The sequence below is a fragment of the Grampus griseus genome (genome assembly GCF_964374135.1).
Source record: "Grampus griseus genome assembly, chromosome: 1".
NCBI lineage: Eukaryota > Metazoa > Chordata > Mammalia > Artiodactyla > Delphinidae > Grampus > Grampus griseus.
In genome coordinates, this window is record NC_139017.1 from 68,536,007 (window position 1) to 68,556,424 (window position 20,418).

At 49.0% G+C, this 20,418-nt stretch overlaps 1 protein-coding gene across 1 annotated transcript in view; it reads left to right on the forward strand.

Moving 5' to 3' along the window:
• The window catches only part of CFAP45 (cilia and flagella associated protein 45), a gene marked incomplete at both ends in the record, with an annotated part of 40,881 nt that overhangs the window by 2,985 nt on the left and 17,478 nt on the right, over positions 1-20,418 (forward strand). Inside the window, 2 exons of the mRNA XM_082651958.1 lie at positions 15,859-15,984; positions 18,446-18,582. Coding sequence (XP_082508084.1) covers positions 15,859-15,984; positions 18,446-18,582 — 263 coding nt within the window. The remainder of the gene's footprint in view (positions 1-15,858; positions 15,985-18,445; positions 18,583-20,418) is intronic.

The window sequence follows — 20,418 nt, forward strand, 5'->3', positions numbered from 1 at the left end:
CAGTGAGGAAGGGAGAGGTCTGGCTTAGGAAGAGGTGCAGGAAGTTCAGCTCTGCAGCTGCCACCCCTCCAAGGCAAATGAAGATCTGGCAGCCACAGGAAGGAACTAAGAAACCCAGCCCCTGATCTTGCACCTTGGGGTTTCTGTCCTGAAGGTCCCCTGACTTTTTTGTTTTTTGCAGTACGCGGGCCTCTCACTGTTGTGGCCTCTCCCATTGCGGAGCACAGGCTCCGGACGCGCAGGCTCAGCGGCCATGGCTCACGGGCCCATCCGCTCCGCGGCATGTGGGATCTTCCCGGACTGGGGCACGAACCCACGTCCCCTGCATCGGCAGGCGGACTCAACCACTGCGCCACCAGGGAAGCCCAAGTTCCCCTGACTTTTTGGAGCCTTCTGACAGCCTACCGTTTCCTTCTAGCCATAAAGACTACCACAGCCCCCAGGAGAGTATCTGAGAGTTGTATTTTCAAGGCACTTCCATATCTATTAATTCCAGGGAGACTTGTCACCTCTTGGGGAGGCTTGAATATTTTTATAGCCTTTGGGGAGAAGAGACAAACTGAAACCGAGAGACTGAAAGTGATGGGCCAGGGTCCCAGGGATCTTGAGAGTAGAAAACACACCTTATGTGTCTTCAGATGGGGCATAGTTCTCAGAACATTAGTCGCAGGCCCAGAGGAGCTCAGCCCAAGTTCATGGTTTTGAATTGGTTCTGCATGTACTAGAATTCAGGTCTCTGGACTCCTGGTCAGTCTCCGGGTGTTGAAAATACCCATGTCAAGCATCCCTGGGGATGGGCTGACTGTAGGCCCCATCCTGTATTTTCCCCCAACCCAGCTACCCTCTAAGACTGGGAGCATTGGAATCCCCTGGGGTACTGGTTAGAAATGCAGATTCTAGTTAGTCCTATTAGACCTATTAGGCCGGGAATCTGTGGTGGAGGTGATGGGGGTGGTGTCTTGAATTTGCATTTCAAACTGGCTTCCCCCATAATTCTTAGGCGGCAACACTGCCCTAGGGGATTTGGAGAGAGAAGTTTCTCCAACAAGAAAACTGAGGTCTGAGCCAGCCCTGGCTACGCCTTGAAAGGGAGTTGTCCCCCCCGCTCCCCGCCCCACGCTGTACTGTTTGGCGACTGTGGCTGGGTTGCCGGGGGAACCAGGCTGTGTAACTTCCTGGCTTGGGTGGTTTTCCCCTCCTTGGTCTTATCTCAGCATCCGCCACCCAGTCCAGGGCCGTGCTGGTCACGTAGGAGGGGAAGCTGGTGCCAGGTGTGTGGAGACGTGTGCAGGGCACCAGGGCGACACTGGCCCAAGGACCTGGGGCGGGCAGGAGGGTGATGAGATTTTGAAGAAGTAGGGGAGGCTGCAGATTTGTTGACGACTTTCTCCTTGGCCTGAGGGTTATCTGCCCAGTGGGAATGTGGCCAGGTGGGGATGTTGAGGAAATGGGGATGTATGACCAGCAGGGGGCTGTCTCTGTCACGGCTTCCACTTCCACTCCCACCCTAACCATCTTCCTCCCCCAGCTCCGCTCCACCCCAACTCTTTCCCTCGTGCTCACTATCTTTCTCCTTGGCCCCAAATTTCTTCTTGTTCCTCAAACTCCCTTCTCCATCCCTGTCCCTTGCCCAGTCTCTCAGGTTGTAGCAGGAAGGATCTACAGTTTTGAAGAATGGGAAAGAGAGAGAGAGTTTGGAAGAAAGCAGGAAGGCAGCAAATTCCTGGAGGAAAATAATTCATGCATTTAAGTATTTATTTCTTTTAAGCCATACTGTGTTTTAGAGAGACTTGAGGCAATTTTGATAGTTCAAGTATTCCAGGAAGAAGGGGGCTGTGAAACGGTCTCTCAGGCATCCTTTGCAACTTAGAGGATTTACAGTCTGACTCCTGGTCGTTTATACGACACTGAGGACAAAAGACATTCTTCCCACCCGCCCCCAGTATCTCCCTGCTCTGTCGGAAGGAAAAGGGAAGAAGATCACCAGGCACTATGCAAACTGATTTTCCAGCCTGGTCTGCTCTTCCCAGAGCCTCTCTTTTGGGCTATTACCCACTGCGCAGATGAGGAAACAAGGCCCAGGTGGTTATGCAGTTCACCTAAGGTCTCTCAGCTATAAGTAATGGTGACAGGGGTCCAAGTCTGTTGGTCTGGCTCCAAAATCAGTCACTACTTTCCTTCTTCACTGTGCTGCCCCAGGAGCACAAGTCATGGGAGAGCACCTTCCAGGCTGCCTTAGATAGAATTGGGGGCTCTGAACAGCCTAGGAAATGATGATTTACTGAGACCTGACGGGCATCCTAGAGTTCCCATCATGGGCAGGTGTCACCACTAAGATGGGAGTAGAAGCTGCCCAAGGAGGTGGGTCCAGAGGAAGGAGCTGGGGCCTGTATCCTGGAGAACTGCCAGGATGTGTATATACGGCAAAGGAGTTCAGAGAAAACAGGAGAGCAGTAGACCACCACTAACCCACACCTCCATGCACTCAACACAAATTCTTCTATGGGAATGTGGAAGCCCCATCTTTTTGCCCTTTGTCCATGTGGGGCCCGGCTCCCTGCATGCCACATCCAGACTCCACAACTCTGATCCCTGTTCCTAAATGCATATCAGAGAGAGAGGGAGAGAGAGAGAGAGAGGGAGAGAGAGAGAGAGAGAGAGGGAGAGAAAGGGAATCAGTCTCCTTTCTCATGCTCTTAGGAGACATGCTCTAGTGAGAGGCCAGAGTTTTCATTTTAACCAAATGGCTCCTCTGGGTCCTGTCTCCCAGGCTCCTCCCATTTAAACGTGCTTGTTCATCACAGAGTCAAAATTCCTATCCCTCCTGCCTCAGCCAATGTGGGGAGCATCTCAGGAGAACGGCAGGGTGAGGCCTGCCTGACCCAGCGCCCCAAGGCCCGGTAGGGTGAGGAGAACCTGCGGGACCCAGCCCAGCCCCTGGGCTCTGCTCGCAGCTCCGAGGCACCCAGCAACTCTGCGGGATCTGGGCTCCTGGCTCCTGGCCAGCAATCCTGGGTTTACTCTGAGACTTCTCTGGGAGTGGCGATCTGGTAGGAAGCGTCAGGCAGCCAGAGGTGGAGTTAGGGTTAGGCGGATAATCTGGACCTGTCCTCTTCCTCAGGCGGCAGCAGCCAGCCTCTTAAACCTCCCTCCCCCGCCGCCCGTTGTTCTCATCCCTTGGCTTGCTAGGCAATGAGAATGCTGAAAATGGGACAGAGCACAGGAGGAGAGTGAAATGAGAGCTTAAGGACTGGGCTAGAAGGAGGAAGCCCCCAAAGGTGCACAGCGAATAGAAGAGACGGGAAGAAGAGGAAGGGCAGAGGGGAGAAGGTGGAACAGGCTGGTGAGGGGAGGAGAGGGCTGAGCGTGGCTGAGGTCGGGAGGTGAGAGCGAGGGCAATCCGCTCACACCCACTGGACACGGCTGGGCAATTGAGCCAATCGCTGAGACGGGAAAGGTTGCCTCCCCACTTCTCAGAGGTGGAACTGGGTTTTGTGAGACCTGAAGCTTATACAATTTTGGAAGCTCCTTTTAAGAAAAACAAAACAAAATTAATGACAGGAGTAAACATTGAACTAGAATAATGTCACAACAAATTATACATTAAAAAAGAAAATCTGGCAGGGATTTCCCTAGCGGTCCAGTGGTTAAGACTCCGTGCTTCCACTGCAGGGGGCACGGGTTCCATCCCTGGTTGGGAAACTAAGATCCCACGTGCCGTGCGGTGTGGCAAAAAAATTTAAAAAATAAAAATCTGGCAAATACTATAAACATCATAACATCTGGAAGAGTGACATAAGATTCGTATGAATTCACTGCCTGAAACAAGTCTAAAATAGTTTTCGCCCTTACCTTTTTTTTGGGCAGCTTATTCTTTGTCTCTTCACACGATAAAGATTTTATAATATTACTTTATATGGAGAACAGAATAATAATTCAGTTTTTTTCCTCTGGCATGATTTTGATCAACACTTTTATTATCGATAGATTAGAATGTTTCATTTCACAGCTTCTTGTTGTATCAATTTTTTGATTGTTGTCACATTTGGGAAAAATCTCTGAAATTTCTCTCTTATATGAGCTGTAGAATTTCAAGAGATTGTCCAGTAATTAATTTTTTTTTTTTTTTTTTAATTTAGACCGTGCCGGGTCTTAGTTGCGGCACACGGGAGCTTTGTTGTGCCATGTGGACTCTTAGCTGCGGCTTGCGTGTGGGATCTAGTTGCCTGACCAGGGATCGAAACTGGGCCCCCTGCATTGGGAGTACGGAGTCTTACCCACTGGACCACCAGGGAAGTCCTTCAGTAATTAATCTTAAGTGTTCTTTGAGTTGATGACACTCATTTACCCGATTGTCATAAGTCCTCATTTTAGTGTACTAATGTGTTTTATGCAATCTCCATCAGTGTCAATCTTTTATATCAAATCAACAAGAAAGTTAATATTTCCCCAATATGTTCATACAATTTTCTTCCCCTTGTTAGTTGGATTATTAAACAATCCAAGTGCTTGTTTATTCTGTTCAGAATTTGTCTATCCCTCTTATTGAATTACCTTTTCTGGTAATCTGAAAATTTTTGTTTCAATTTGCTTCTCAATTTCAAAACAATTTCTACTGATTCATCGTTCATTTTTATTATTTGTGTTTCATAAACCCATTAATATCTTTTATTGAAATATAATTGACATATAACATTGTATTAGTTTCAGGTGTACAATACAATGATTCAATATTTGTATATATTGTGAAATGATCACCACAATAATTTATCACCACACATTTTTTTCTTATGATGAAAACTTTTAAGATCTACTCTCTTAGCAACTTTCAAATATACAATACAATATTACTAACTACAGTTACCATGCTGTACATTATATCCCCAGGACTTTTAACTTTAATTTAATTAATTTATTTTTTTAATATTTTGGCCATGCTGCATGGCATATGACATCTTAGTTCCCCATCGAGGGATTGAACCTGCACCCCCTGCAGTGGAAGCATGGAGTCTTAACCACCGGACTGCCCTGGAAGTCCCGGGACTTATTTATTTTATAACTAGAAGTTTGTACTTTTTGACCCCCTGCCCTGCCTCTGGCAATCACCAGTCTGTTCTCTGAACCTATGTGTCTTTTTTTAGATTTCACATATAAGTGATACCACACAGTATTTCTCTTTCTCTATTTGACTTATTTTACTTAGCATAATGCCCTCAAGAGCCATCCATATTGTTGCAAATAGAAAGATTTCAGTCTTTTTCATGACTAAATAATATTCCACTGTATATATATACGCCACATTTCCTTTATCCATTGATGGACATTTAGATTCCTTCCATGTCTTGGCTATTGCTGCAGTGAATACGGGGTGCATATATCTTTTTGAGTAGTGTTTTTGTTTCTTTTGAATAAATACCCAGAAGTGAAATTGCTGGATCATATGGTAGTTCTATTTTTAATTTTTTTGAGGAACCTTCATACTGTTTTCCACAGAGACTGCACCAGTTTACATTCCTACCAACAGTGCACAGGGATTCCCCTCTCTCCACATCCTCGCTAACACTTGCTATTTCCTGTCTTTTTGATAATAGCCATTCTAACAGTTATGAGGTGATAGCTCATTGTGGTTTTGATTTGCATTTTCCTGATGATTAGTGACATTGAGCATCTTTTCATGTACCTGTTGGCTGTATGTATGTCTTCTCTGGAAAAATCTCTATTCAGATCCTCTACCCATTTTTCAATTTTTTTTTGGCTGTTGAGTTGTATGAGTTCTTTACACACTTTGAATATTTACCCTTATCAGATATATGATTTGCAAATATTTTCTCCCATTTGGTAGGTTGCCTTTTCCTTTTGTTGATGGTTTCCTTTGCTGTGTGGAATAAACCCATTAATTTTTCAGTAATTTTTCCATCCTTTAATACATACTTGTAAAGTTGACAAAAGAAGAAAATGTACTCTTTCTTTCTTTCTGGCTGCGTTGGGTCTTTGTTGCTGCATGCAAGTTTTCTCTGGTTGTGGCGAGCGGGGTCTACTCTTCGTTGCAGAGCGCGGGCTTCTCATTGCGGTGTCTTCTCTTGTTGCAGAGCACGGGCTCTATGTGTGCGGGCTTCCGTAGTTGTGGCTTGTGGGCTCTAGGTGCTCAGGCTTCAGTAGTTGTGGCTCACGGGCTCAGTAGTTGTGGCGCACAGGCTTAGTTGCTCTGCGGCATGTGGGATCTTCCTGGACCAGGGCTCAAACCCGTGTCCCCTGCATTGGCAGGTGGATTCTTAACCACTGCGCCACCAGGGAAGTCTGTATTATTTAAATTTTTTTTTTTTTTTTTTCTGTATGCAGGCCTCTCACTGTTGTGGCCTCTCCCGTTGCGGAGCACAGGCTCCGGACGCACAGGCTCAGCGGCCATGATTCACAGGCCTAGCCGCTCCGCAGCATGTGGGATCTTCCCGGACCGGGGCACGAACCCGCGTCCCCTGCATCGGCAGGCGGACTCTCTACCATTGTGCCACCAGAGAAGCCCTGTATTATTTAATTTTTAAAGACACTTTCCAGAAAGCAGTTTAGAAAGGCATATGTAAGTTGTTTCAACTTTTTGAGAATATATTATAGATCATTAAAATATCACTGTTATGTAGCAAGGTGTGGGAGGCAGAACAGTGCACCACCTCCCCTCCTGCGAATGTCCACCTCTTAATTCCCAGAACTGTGAATATTTACCTACAGGCAAAAGGGACTCTGCAGATATGGTTAGATTAGGGACCCTGAGATGGGGGGATTACCTTGGATTATCCAGGTGGACCCAACCTAATCACAAGTCTAAAACTCAGGGAACCTTTCCCAGAACGAGATGCGACTAGGGTGGAGTGCTCAGAGAGATGCAGTGTTACTGGCTTTTTTTTTTAAATTTTTAAATTAATTTATTTATTTAGCTGCACTGGGTTTTAGTTGCGGCATGTGGGATCTTCGTTGCTGCGAGCGGGATCTTCGTTGCAGCATGGGAGATCTATATCCCTGATCAGGATGTAACTCAGGCCCCCTGCATTGGGAGAGTGGAGTCTTAACCACTGGACCACCAGGGAAATCCCACAATGTTACTGGCTTTAAAGATGGAGGAAGGGGGTCATAAACCAAGGAACATGAGTGGCCTCTAGAAACTCTAGATAAAGGATTCAGCCTAGAGCCTTAGCAAGGAATGCAACCCTGCCGACACCTGGTTTTTACCCAGTAAGACCCTTGTTGAACTCCAGAATTGTAAGATAATAACTTTATGTTGTTTTAAACCACTAAGTTTGTGGTAAGTTGCTGCAGCAGTGGTAGAAAACGAATACACAAGGCTTGAAGAGTTTTCAAATGGAAAGACCATCTCATTATACCTAGAAAAATCCAAGTAAGCATGTGTGTTTAAAATTATCTAGAAGTCGAAAAGAAAACCTATCACTGTTGGAAAAACAGAAGTAGTCAATGAGTTTAGGTCCTTTGAAGGCAGCTTTTTTTCTCTGATGAGATGCATATTGTGTTTATAATTACATATGTTGCATCACTGGGTCTCTTCCAGGCCAGAGAGAACTTCAGTTTGACCAGGTCTTGATAAGAACAGAATACTCACTTACAGTTTTACATAACAGAGGCTTAGAATCTTTTCACAGAGGGACTTCTGGCTTTGTTCATTTCAAACCTTGTTTTTCCTCCACTTTGCAAATACTCTTGGCGTGAGCAGCGTAGCACATATTCCCATGGAGATTATGGCCAGTCCCTCCTGTCCTGACATCAGGTGAGGTGGCATAGTGGCTTGGTGGAAGGAGTGTTCCAGGCAGCCGTTCCTCCACCTGGACAGCTGGCAGTAACTTAACTATCTGTGTAAGTGGTGGAGAACCACACAAACCTGTTTCATTAAATGTATGTAAATGTAAAATGTATGCTTAATTCAGCTTACTTTTTTTTTGGCCGTGCCGCGCAGCATGCAGGATTTTAGTTCCCTGACCAGGAATCAAACCTGTGCCCTGTGTAATAGAAGCGCGGAGTCCTAACCACTGGACCACCAGGGAATTCCCTCAACTTACTTTCTCAAGGGGCTCAGGCAAATGGGAGACCTGAAGTTTAAGCACTGATAGCTTTGAGGTAAATTCAAACAAAAGCCTGGGAAGCAATTCCCTTACTCTGCATTTGGTCATCCCCCTCCTTTCTGCCTCAACCTCACACCTTTCCTTCAGAGAAGCAGCCTGAGTTGAGAAAAGAACACTAACTTTTGAGTTTGGACAGTTATCTCTCTTGGTCTCAGTTTTTTCTTTGGTGATGGGGATAGTAACTACCCCATAGAGATGTGGCTGTGAGAACTGGGTGGAAAACATAGGGGAAGCATCCAATCCACAGGGGACTGGTTACTTCATCTTCCCTCCTCTCTGGGTTGCTACGAAGAGGCTGGGGAAAGAACGGTGCCAGGAACAGAAAAGCCCTTCCCTCACTCTCAAGCCGGGAGGATCGTGCCAGCACCTGTATGGTAGCTATCCTGGCTTCTCCCTCCCTCTGATCCCACCTCCAACACTTTCTGCCCGCCCCACCCCCTAACTTGTCCTTCTGAGGATCCCAAAGGAGATAAGGCTGGAAAATCCAGGGAAGGAATGTGAAGCTTGCCGGAGTTAAGCCCTTTTAAAAACAACTGGAGGTGACCTGGTCTCCCTTCCCCCACTCCCCTGGAGCTTGTAAACAGCCCTCAACCACCCTAGCTCTGCAGCCGATCCTTGAGCCCTGAGTATGTCCGAGGAGGCAGTGACTGGCTTTACAACACAAAAGTCAGGTTGGAGTAAGCCCCAGAAAGGTGGGCTGTGGAGAGAGGTTTGGGCGTGGGAAAGTAGCTCAGAACCGAAGTCACCACTTCTTTTTGGTCTAAGAGTTCAGTTTATCAGCACTGGAGAAAAAAACAAAAGGACTCGGTCTTGTGGGAAGGCCTTGTGAGGCCCGGAGCAGGCACAGCTGTGGGGTAAGTCCAATCTTGTCCCTGCAGGTTGGGAGGTATAGGTGCCAAACCAAATTGGGAAAATCATAAAACTCCTAAAAGGCTTTCCAGAACAGTACATACAAACTGGGAAGCATGAAAAGGCAGGTTCCCTAAAGCCAGGTCCATAGATTTCGATTCAGATACTCTAGTAGGGTCTACATTTCATTTTTAATAAACTCTCCCAGGCGATTCAGAGCTGGAGGTCTGAGGCCCACAGTTTAAGGAAATGCTCCTGAAACTACATACACATCCTCACGGCTGGAAGTTCTTTCTTTGGTCTAACCAGACTCTCTGCTGCTGTGAAACTTGTTTCGTCTGATCCTGATTGCTTCTCTGCAGACTAAATTCTCATCAGCGTTTGGCTTGGCCCCTCACAAGCACTGGGGCAACGGTTACCATGGTAACCTAGATGGGGTGTAGGGGAAAAATCGTGACCCTGGGCCTGGCTCCTGGAGTGGCTGCCAGCAAGTCAGACCCCCTGGGCCAATGCTAGGACCTTGACGGTTTGGGTCCTGACCCAAGAGTTCAGCCAAAGCTAAGTGAAGAGCGGGGCGCGCCAGGGCGGGACAGTCTTTCAGAGCCAAAGCTCCAGCTCGAGCGCCGGCGGGAACGGTCAGAGGGTGGGGTTCGTGTTTCTAAAGCCACAGCGCGCCGCGTCTACCAGCCGGAGCGGATCAGAGCGGAGGGGCGGGGCCGGGGCCGGGGCCGGGAGGGGGCGGGGCCCGGGCCGGAGAACGCGGGCTCTTGGTTACTACGGTAACGCGTCAACACCAAGCGTCGGTGGTGCAGTAGGTGGCGGAGGCGGTGGAGGAGCGGAGTTAGAGAGTGCGGCTGAGATGGTGAGGTCCCGGGTGTGGAGGAGAACCTCGGATGGGGGCCTCATGTGTCCTCAATTGGGTTGGGGTTCTAATCTGGGAAAGTGGGCATCTGGGAGACTGACAGAAGTTGGGTCTGGGGTCAGGAAGGCCCAGGAGCGGGGATGACACCCCTGGAAGAGGCAAGGGAAGTCCTGAGGGGGGTCCAAAAGAGAAGTTAGGGGTGGGGTCGATAGCGATTGGAAATGTGATCTGGTGCTGAGCAGAGGAGGTGGGGAGAAGGGCTGTCCCAACCTTCTTCCCCCTCCCATCGGTCTGGGGCCTCCATGGGCTGGGGATTGTGGGATGTGATGTGGGAAAACCATTGGTGAGGAGGCCAGATAACAGGTTATGGTACGCGTTCTGCCTCTGACCAGCAGGGTGACAATGTGTAAGTCACCTAATGTCCTGAGCCTACAAGTCCTTGTCTTGTTACTGGGGCTCTGGGTCACTCATAGGTACTCAACAAACATTTGCAAATGAATGAATGAATGAATGAATGCAGAGGGTACCAGATTTGAAAGTCCCTGGAGAGGGATTGGGACTGTCTAGCAGGCCTGGGGTTCCCCAGGATGGAGAGAACAAGGGTCATGAGGGTTGAAAGGGCAGCAGGCCTGGGAGGAGGTATGAAGATGATGTCTGGGATCCCATGAGGAGGGTGTGGTCCCTGAGGAATAAGTGAGAGGGGCAGAGGATAGGTGTTGGAGCCTTGGGTTACTGGAAATAACCTTAGAATTTCTGGGTGAACACCTGGTGGCAAAGGAGTCTCTGATGTACCTGTGGACACACTTCATGTTCAGAGGTCACACTGCTTTTCTGGGACTCAGTGGTTCAAATTCAGGGTCCCCAAGTCAGGATTTCAAGAAGAGCCTTGTTAATTATAAAAGAAACAAATCTCCCACAAAGAGCATTTATGCATTTTACGATGCATGTTTATCTCCAGCTTTCCTGAGTGATTTACAGGCCCAGTGCTGTGTGTGTGTCTCTGAGGGCCTAGCGTCACACTTGGCATCTAAGGGCACACAGTAAATGTTAGTTCTCTTTTTCTCCTGTTTCAAAAATGTCATATTTCCAAGTCCAAATTCATCAGTGAGTTGCACCTGGGCTAGACTTGTGGGCTTTGGCTCATGCAAATCAGGGACTCCCCACCCAAGGGCCACTCAAGGAGGGGTTTTGGTCTGTTGACTGAGCCCTTCTGAAGTCCCTTGGACAGGACTGGGCATATGAGCACCTTTGAGAAGCAATGGGTCAAGTTAATGATCTCTGCCCTTCTGTGAGACCAAGAGTGTGTGTGTGTGTGTGTGTGTGTGTGTGTGTGTGTGTGTGTGTGTGTGTGTGTGTGTGTGTGTGTGTGTATGGTGCTACTTACTAGCTTTTGAGAGTGTTTGGAGGAGTGGGGAGAGGTGATAGTTGCGGGGAGGGTCACAATGAGGCAGACCTCCAGGATTCTTACAAAAACAATGAATAACATCCCCCAGAAGGAGGGACAGGGCCTCAGTACTGAGTAGCATGTCATCTTCAAATGGTACTCCACAGATGGCCAACCCAGTCTTATTTGAGGAAAGAGGTGACCTGAATGTATCACTCAGTGGAAGGTAAGGTACCTGGTTCATGGGCATCCCCACCTTCTTAGTAACCAAAGTCTACAGAAAGCAGGAAGAATCAGGCTAAGAGCTCAAAGCCTGAATTTGCCAGCCTGCGGTGAACCTATATGCAAAAGAGACACTAGGTCCCAGGTGGAGAGGACATCCAGGAAAGGACAAGCCTTTGTCTTTGTTCAGTTGACAGGTGTTACAGTTACGTCATGGAAATTCCACACTGCCCTGTTCCAGCCCTGTTCAAGATCTGTCTTGTTGGATTTGAGCTGAACATCCTGGATCTCGGGACATCTGGCACTGCAGCTTTTTTTTTTTTTTTTTTTTGCTATACGCGGGCCTCTCACTGTTGCGGCCTCTCCCGTTGCGGAGCACAGGCTCCAGACGCACAGGCCCAGCGGCCATGGCTCACGAGCCCAGCCACTCCGCGGCATGTGGGATCTTCTCGGACCGGGGCACGAACCCGTGTCCCCTGCATCGGCAGGCGGACTCTCAAACACTGCGCCACCAGGGAAGCCCGGCACTGCAGCTTTTTAAGGGCTGCACTCTCTGTGTTCAGAGTCAGGGCACCAGGTCCACTGCTTTGTTTTGTAGTCAAATAAAAATAGTTCCCCCCTCCCCCTGCCCCAGTCATAAAGAGAGTTACCTGCTCAGTGCAGAACATTATTCAATACAAGAAACACCTTAAGATGCTAATACTCACATGAAATTACTGTTAAACATTCTTGTGAACTTTCTTTTAGTAACACATTCTGGATGAATACCCTTCACATGAACATTTTTACTGCTGTACTTCCATGTTTCTTATAATCTGCTTTCTTTAACACTTAATATGGGGACTTCCCTGGTGGTCCAGTGGTTAAGAATCGGTTTTGCAATGCAGGGGTTGCCGGTTCAATCCCTGGTTGGGGAACTAAGATCCCACATGCCGTGGGGCAACTAAGCTTGTGTGCCACAATTAGTGAGCCCGCGTGCCACAAGGAAAGATCCCACATGTGGCAACTAAGACCCAACGCAACCAATAAATAAATATTAAACAAAAAAAAGAATTGAAAGCAGGGACTAGAACATATATATAAACTTAATATGTTAGGGAGATCATCCTGTATCTATAACGGAGTGAAAATCATCTTCTGAATGACCAGTTAATCTTTCTGCATCAGTCTCTCCCAGAGCCCCCAGCAATGGCTGAATTCTTGTAAACCTGGGATGGAATGGTATTTGAAGAGACAGGGAGTCAGCTAGGTCACCAAAAGGAAAATATCAAGGCAGAGCTGGCATCTTTTTCTGTCCCAGTCCTCGTCTTTGCCGATCATCCTTGTCTCCTCAGCGGTCTTTCCTTACCTTCAAGAGCTGCCTTGGGAATTCCTTGGTGGTGCAGTGGTTGAGAATCCGCCTGCCAATGCAGGAGACACGGGTTTGAGCCCCGATCTGGGAAGATCCCACATGCCATGGAGCAACTAAGCCCGTGTGCCGCAACTACTAAGCCTGTGCTCTAGAGCCGCGAGCCACAACTACTGAGCCCGTGTGCCACAACTACTGAAGCCCGCGTGCCTAGAGCCCGTGCTCTGCAGCAAGAGAAGCCATTGCAATGAGAAGCCCGCACACCGCAAGAAAGAGTAGCCCCTGCTCGCCACAACTAGAGAAAGCCTGTGTGCAGCAGTGAAGACCCAGTGCAGCCAAAAATAAATTTAAAAAAATAATAATAAAATAAAGCTGCCTTCCACCAGGGAAGACTAGCCGGCTTCTCTCTAGGTATGGCTCAGCTTCTTGGGGATAGTTATTTGGTCATGCAAGAAATAAAACCAGCCCTTCACCTCCTGAAAGAACCTCTTGCCTATTGCCTCTAGCCCAGAGGGATCTAACTTTCCATTTCTGCTTGGTTCTTCATTTTTTTCTAGTACTTTTACACAGTGACCTCCTTAATCCTTCTTGTTGCTTTTGGCAAAACTGGTTATTCTAACCCTGGTGTAAGGCTTGTGGCTTCAAAGTCAGCATTTCCCCAATAAGGTTTTTCAGCCACCCAACCCCAGAGCTCCAGGCTTCCTTCTGCTCTGCCCAGTGGCCGCTTTACTGTGGTCATTATCTGTTTTCCTTCCTATGTTCTGACTTCGAGGCTCAGGCAGTCGAGTATCTCTTGTGCGACTTCCTTTTGATCTGGGTATCAAGAGCATAGGAGAGAAGCGATGCAGTCCCAGCCCTGGAGGAACCTATAGTCTGGTGGACACCCAAGGCCAAGGGAAAAGCTTGTAGGAGCCCTTGAAAAGAAGCAGGAAAAAAAATGCAAAACAACAATAATGCTTTCCATCTGTGCTCCGAAGCCCTTTCTCGTACATTATTTTCCACAGTGCAGAGCACATCCGTGATATGGAAAATGTGGAGTGGTGGCATACTCGGGAAAGGCTTCCATCTCAATCTGGCCTGCAGCCCCCAAGAGGTCGTCTTGTTTGGCTTCATTCATTCATTCTTCCTCAAATACATATCGAGCTCCTACTACATGCCAGGCACCTCTCCCCTTAGTTGTCTACAGAATTCACGCCATCTCTCATGTTCCATTGCCCTCCATCTTTTCTGCTTATTCCCAATGCTTTGCCTCAATCCCACCTATAGTGGTTTCTATTCATCTCCTCTTATTCTATTTTTGGTGGAAAGGGGAGCTGTTGCTCCCCAGTTACCATATAATAACCCTTCAGAGTCTGTTATTAGGCATCCTTGGGGCTGCCGTATTTACCTTTTAATAAAGCCGAGTTTCTCTGCTCTCCTATACGGGGGCTGACCAAGGCTGTAAAGGGAGGCGCCCTCTGTAAGCCTCCTGCTGGCTGTGCCAGGCTGGGAGGGAAAGGGTGCACACAGCAGTGCCCGTTGTGTGGAACAGAGCCAGCTGGAGAATAATCGCCCGATTTAGTGTGAAAACCTGATTCAGGTGGAACAGGTGCTGCCGGGGTGGGAGGGTGTCTGTGTGGTCATGGCAGATCAGAGAGAACTTTCAAAGCACACTGTCCAGTGTTTAGTGACCTGGAATGCGTCTCCCTGTCCACCGTGTCCTGTTGACAGCTGCTCATTCCCAGGCTTGGTAGACCTGACGTGCCCAGTCCATTCCCCCTAGGTGTCCCAGATCAGAGAACTGCGGGAGATGTGGGCTCCTCCAGAGCGAGATGTGAATCAGCTTTAGATGAAGCCTGGAGTTGTCCTGCGGTCCTCACAGAAACTGCCTCCTGGAGATAGACTTCTCCTCTTGGGTGTGAGCTGAAGCTGGACTGACCTTGGGGAAAGGAGGTTGTATCAGTCAGGTTCTTGGTTATAAGCAACAGAGCCAGAACTTGAATTTAAGGAGAAGGGAATGTATGGAGAGGATTTTGGAGCGTGCACAGACTTCACACCAACGCTGGGCAAGTAGGCTTGGAAAATGAGAACAAAGGAGGCACTGCAGCTGGAACCCAGGCCTAAATGACAATCCAGAAATGGTCTGGCAAAGACCCTCGATGCACTGTGGCACCTCCAGCACCGGCAGCTTTACTGTGGGCAGTTGCCACTGGTACCCTTATCAGCATTGCCCCAGACACGGGGTGTGGCTGCCTCTGTCAGAAGGGGTTTCCATGTTCTCCTTCTTGCATCACTAGTTCCCTATTTATTGTCAGGCTTGGGGTATCTGATGGCTCAGCCTAGGGGTCCTTTGCCCAGGCTTGGAAGACAAACATCTAGTGTTTTTAGCTTCTACATTCACGGATGATCCTTGTCACTCTCAGCTCATTAGATGGGGAACTCCCCCAATCTAGAAAGTACTGGATGCTTAAAAGCTGACTAATGCACATGAAAGGGGTCCTGGGAGTGAAAGAGCATCACGGTGGATGCTCTGAACTGGTCTGCCTAACTGTAGCTGGCAGCTGTTACAAAACTGAACCACCCGCCAGCAGTGGGCGAAGTGCTTTTCCATCCTGCATGCCCTCAGGTCCCCACCACAACCTTGTGAGATGGTGGGGACATGAAGGAGGGCAAATAGTAGTGTCAGTTATGAAGGAGGTTTGGCACTCGGGCTGAGGAGTTTGGAGGTGAAGAGGACACTGCACATATCTGGGCAGGAAAGCCCACGTGGCCTCACAAGACTGTGCTTGTGGAAAACTAGAACCGAGCTGACACTGAGATCATCCTCCTGCCGTCCTGTGTCCTTTCTCCTTCCTTCCCTGCTGCACGGCGTCTTGGCCGTCTTTAGCTGGGGAGCCTCAGGAGTCCTCACTGAGCTGGTGTGCCCGCCTCTGCTCCTGTGGGGTGTCCCCTACGTTTCAGGGCTTACCCAGGGGCTTTCCCACATGCCCATCCAACATCCCCCCAGCACGGGCTGGCGAAGTGTCTACCTTGCCCGGGGTCCAGATGGCACTCAGTACTGATGACCCCAACTCTCTGCCTCTCCCTGCAGCCGTTAAGCACAGCCGGCATCCTGAGCTCCTCCTCTACCACTTCCAACAGGTTAAGGAATAGGCCTTGCTATCGGACCAAAGCCCTGAACTCCGAGGTGGATGAGAGCCTCTTCGGAGCTATCAAGGTAACCCTCACCCAGCCCCTCCAGGGAGCGGCCACTTGGAGGCAGTGACCCAAACTAGCATTGCTCAGGACAAAGCTAGCTCTGGGCAGGCCACCCCCTCCCAGGTAATTCTCAGACTGAAGACCGGGAGGGGTTCTGAGGCTCTAGTGCACGAGCTCGGAAGCCTAGTGGAGCCCAAGCAAACAGGGCACCTGGCTTCCTCCACCATGAAATCCTTAGGTCTTCACAGCATTTAAAAATCTGTTATAACGTTGAAGGGAGTCTCAGCTGCAGAGCACTCAATATTCGCTCTTTGCTCAGTGAGCGCCCCGTGATGGAAATGTTTGAGGGCCACTGGCCCAAGCTTGCAGATACAGACCAACATAATTACCCCTCCATCGGAGAACAGCATCAGAGTGAAAAAACACAGAATCAGCCTTCTTTCCCGGTTGCTCAGCTAAAACAGTTACTTTGGGCTTCCCTGGTGGCACAGCGGTTGGGGGTCCGCCTGCTGATGCAGGGGACAAGGGTTCGTGCCCCGGTCTGGGAGGATCCCACATGCCGTGGAGCAGCTGGGCCCGTGAGCCATGGCCGCTGAGCCTGCACGTCCGGAGCCTGTGCTCCACAACAGGAGAGGCCACAACAGTGAGAGGCCCGCGTACCGCAAAAAAAAAAAAAAGAAAATACAGTTATTTTGCTTTGGGAAACAGGCAGGTGTTTGTTTGCAAATGTCATCCCATCTAAGAGGCTGACGACTTGAGAAGGAGAGCCAGAGTGTAACTTGGAATAACCTTGGTACACGTGATGTTCAGACGGTAAGAAGGAAGAGAGGCAAGGAGAGAAAGAGGATGAGACATGGAGAGAAGGGTGGTGAGAGATTGAGAGAGGAGAGGGACGCTGCCTGTATGTTATCTAGTTGTTAGAGTAAATGCTAAGAGCTCTCAACACAAGGAAAACGGTTTTCTCTATTTCTTTAATTTTGCATGTATATGAGACGATGGGTGTTCCCTAAACTTATGGTGATAATCACTTCATGATGGATGTAAATCAGGTCAATATGCTGTACACTTATACAGGGCTGTATGTCAACTATGTCTCAAGAAAACTGGAAGAAAAATAGAAAAAGGGGCAGAGAAAAGCGAAAAAGAAGAAAGATACCAGTGGTGGTGTGAATACTAGTGTGAATAGCTCTGGCTGCAGGCACACTGGGGAGACGAGAGTTGACGTCTACCCCTGCCCCTCACTCCCCTCACTGCGGACAAGAAAGAACTTTCCAGAGTGTTCCAGATGGGCATCTTTATCCATTTAGAAGATGCCCACTCTGCAGCAGTTTCCTATTGACAAGGGAAAGAATCAAAGCAATGCAGTTTCACTTACAGACGTGTCGTTTATTTGTTTTGAGTCCATGGGGAGTCTTCTAGTTAAACTGAAGATAGATTTGGAAATGGCCGAGTTCTCCAAGCTTAGTCTTGCTGACTTGCAAGAGTGTGCAGGCAAAGTAATGCCTATTCCTGGCCTGTTCTTTGGCCTTTTTGCTGGGTGAGAGTCCAGGAAGTCTCCCAGCCCGGCAGTAGGGGGCAGAAGTGGCCTGTGGCCTGACTGAGTTGTGCCACTTGGAAGCAGAGATGGGCACCAGGTGGCAGCAGCACTCCAGGGACGGGTGTGCAAAGCGGGATTCTCCAGACAGGAAGGACCTCCACCGAAGCCATGCCCCTGCCTCTACTCAGGACCACAGATACTGCATTCATGACAAATGAAATTCTCTCCTGTGTTCAAAATTTCCTGAAAAGTGATTTCATTTTCTTACTATGTTACTCCTTCATGGTCAGAGCATTTTTTAAAAAACCTCATATATCTAATTTGTATTTGCCTTGCTGAAATCTGATTCACTGACTCCCTCACCCCATTAGATTTAAGGGCAGGTCTCCACAAGGGCCATTTAGCTATTTCTAAATTCCTCCATATGGCTTTTTTGGGGGATGAAAGTAAATGAATCATTAGAAAGGATTAAAAATAACAAATATCATAGATTAGATGAGTCTGTAACAAATTGTATACTTCAAACCCACAGCGTGGTCAGGAGAGCTAACTATTTTTTCTTTTGTAAACCACAGAGGGAGGAGAACCTAGAGACCCCAAATTTTCATTCCTGATGGTTTTAGGTTAGGAATGGACATATGCTAGCAACCCTCCCCCCGCGCCCCCATCCCTCTGGGAGTATCTGTACAAGGAATAAAGAAGGCTTGCTCTCAGAAGAGTTGGTCGGTACAGAGCACATCTGGCCATGTTCAAGGGCAGAGTACCCTGCTGCTCTCAGTGCCCTGGCTACTCTTGGTGGTCCTGCAGTCTAGGCCCCAGCCGGCCTCCTCTGCCGCTGGATGGGGTAGAAGCCCCAGGAGAGGGGAAGGCTGCACTTGAAGTTAGGGCTGACCAGCAGGAAGTGTGGTGACCAGCTTTTAAGCTGTCCTTCCTGACACCACAGCCTCTGACCCAGAGCGACGGCCCCATCGTGCTGCTCCGAGATAAGCATGCCATTCGGAAAAATCTCACTGCCCTGGGCTTGGACCACAAGCCAGAGACCGTCCAGCTCATCACCCGGGACATGGTCCGGGAGCTCATGTGAGTACCTAGCGCACAGAGCCTTTCCGCTGAGGACCTCTGCGTAGAGATGGGGAAACCCAACTGGTCTCATTCTGTCATTGCGGACCCCACCACTTTCCTATTCATTTCCCCCCTTTCGTTTCTTGGTTCTCCTTTTTTCTCCATTTTGGTTTCTTTTGTTTCTCCCCACCTTGTATCTATTACTGCCATTGCCCTTGATTCCCAGCTTCTTTCTCTTCCCTTTCTTCTGGCTGCCTTGGGTCCTATGGGGCTGGTAGAGGGGAGGTGCTTAGGGGTCCTCTCTGAGCCCCCATTAGAGCACTTTCCCATTGGTAAAGGGAAATGTCCAGATGAGTCACTTCCTTTTGGCTGCATCAAGAATAGGAAGCAAAGGGAAACTGACCAGATGCCTAATTAGCCCCTTGGCTTCTTGCCAGGCTCTGAGGCCAGAAGAGGAAATTCCCAAGGGCTCTTGGGTTCCTTTGGGATTAGCTCAGCATGGCTTCCTGACTGGAGCAGCCCCCTTGCTTGGGCCCCTCCTGTGGGGTTTAGGCCCAGCTCAGCCATGTGAAATGAGCCAACACCGTCACTCAGTGGTTTAGCTCTTGTGCTAGTGCTTCATTCTCCAAACCATTCTTCCTACTCTGGCTCCACTCACTAAAAACTTGAATTCCCAGAAAATGCAGCCTGTGTCACAAGCTGGGGAGGCTCGGCTGGGACACAGCTCCAGGAGCACTGTCTGGTCAGCTCTGGCATGAAATGGCCAGATGTGGTAGCAGCCCTACAGGTACTCCTGGGGCCCAAGAAATGTCTCCTTCTTGGACTGGTCCATTCCTAAAAAACACGTTGGAGGTGACTTGTCAGGGCTGCTGAGAGCAGCGTGAGATGCTGTCTCAGATTTAGATCATTTTTTGTTATTCCACATCCCAGATGTTTGGGGCCACGCCACCCAGTGAACCACAAGATCTTGGCTAAGCCTCAAGTCCACTCGCTCATTCGTCCACCTCCTGGACCCCTCCCCTGCACCTGCACCAGTTTTTTTTTTTTTGCAGTACGTGGGCCTCCCACTGTTGTGGCCTCTCCCGTTGCGGAGCACAGGCTCCGGACACACAGGCTCAGCGGCCATGGCTCACGGGCCCAGCCGCTCCCGGCATGTGGGATCTTCCCAGACCGGGGCACGAACCCATGTCCCCTGCATCGGCAGGCGGACTCTCAACCACTGCGCCACCAGGGAAGCCCCCCCGCACCAGTTTTATTGGAGGAAGTTTAACTTCCTGCCTCCTAGCCATGTACCTGTTAAATCGCCTCACCCAGAAGCATCTTTATCCCCACCCCTCTGCTCCATCTTTAATGTGTGTCATTTGTTTGTAATCTTTATAATTATCTATTGGTTTGTTGAATGTGCTGGGCAGCTAGAAAGGTCTATAGACATGTCTCTGACTATTGTTGATCAGAGAGTTTAATTAATATTTAGGTTTCAAAGCTTCTCTCTTCTCTCTGGGCTGGATGCACAGGGATGCTTTTGTTTCTCACTGGCATCCACTTCATCCTTGTCTGGCATCCCCTTGCTCTTTGTATGTCATCCTTGAGGAATCATCTATTTTAAAAGTTCAATTCAACAACTTTATTATGAGTCCTCAGTCTGTGCCCAGCACTGTGCCAGACGCTGGGCTGCCTGTGGGGTTAAGACAGAGTCCGTATCCTGGAGGAGCTTGTGAGCCAGCAAGGGAAACAGAAGTTGCCCACAACACTGGCAGGGAGAGCAGAGGGAAGGAGGTGGTCTATGTATGTATACATGGGGGAGGGTCATACACGGCGACGCAGAGAAGGTAGCATATGAACCGGACTTTTTAG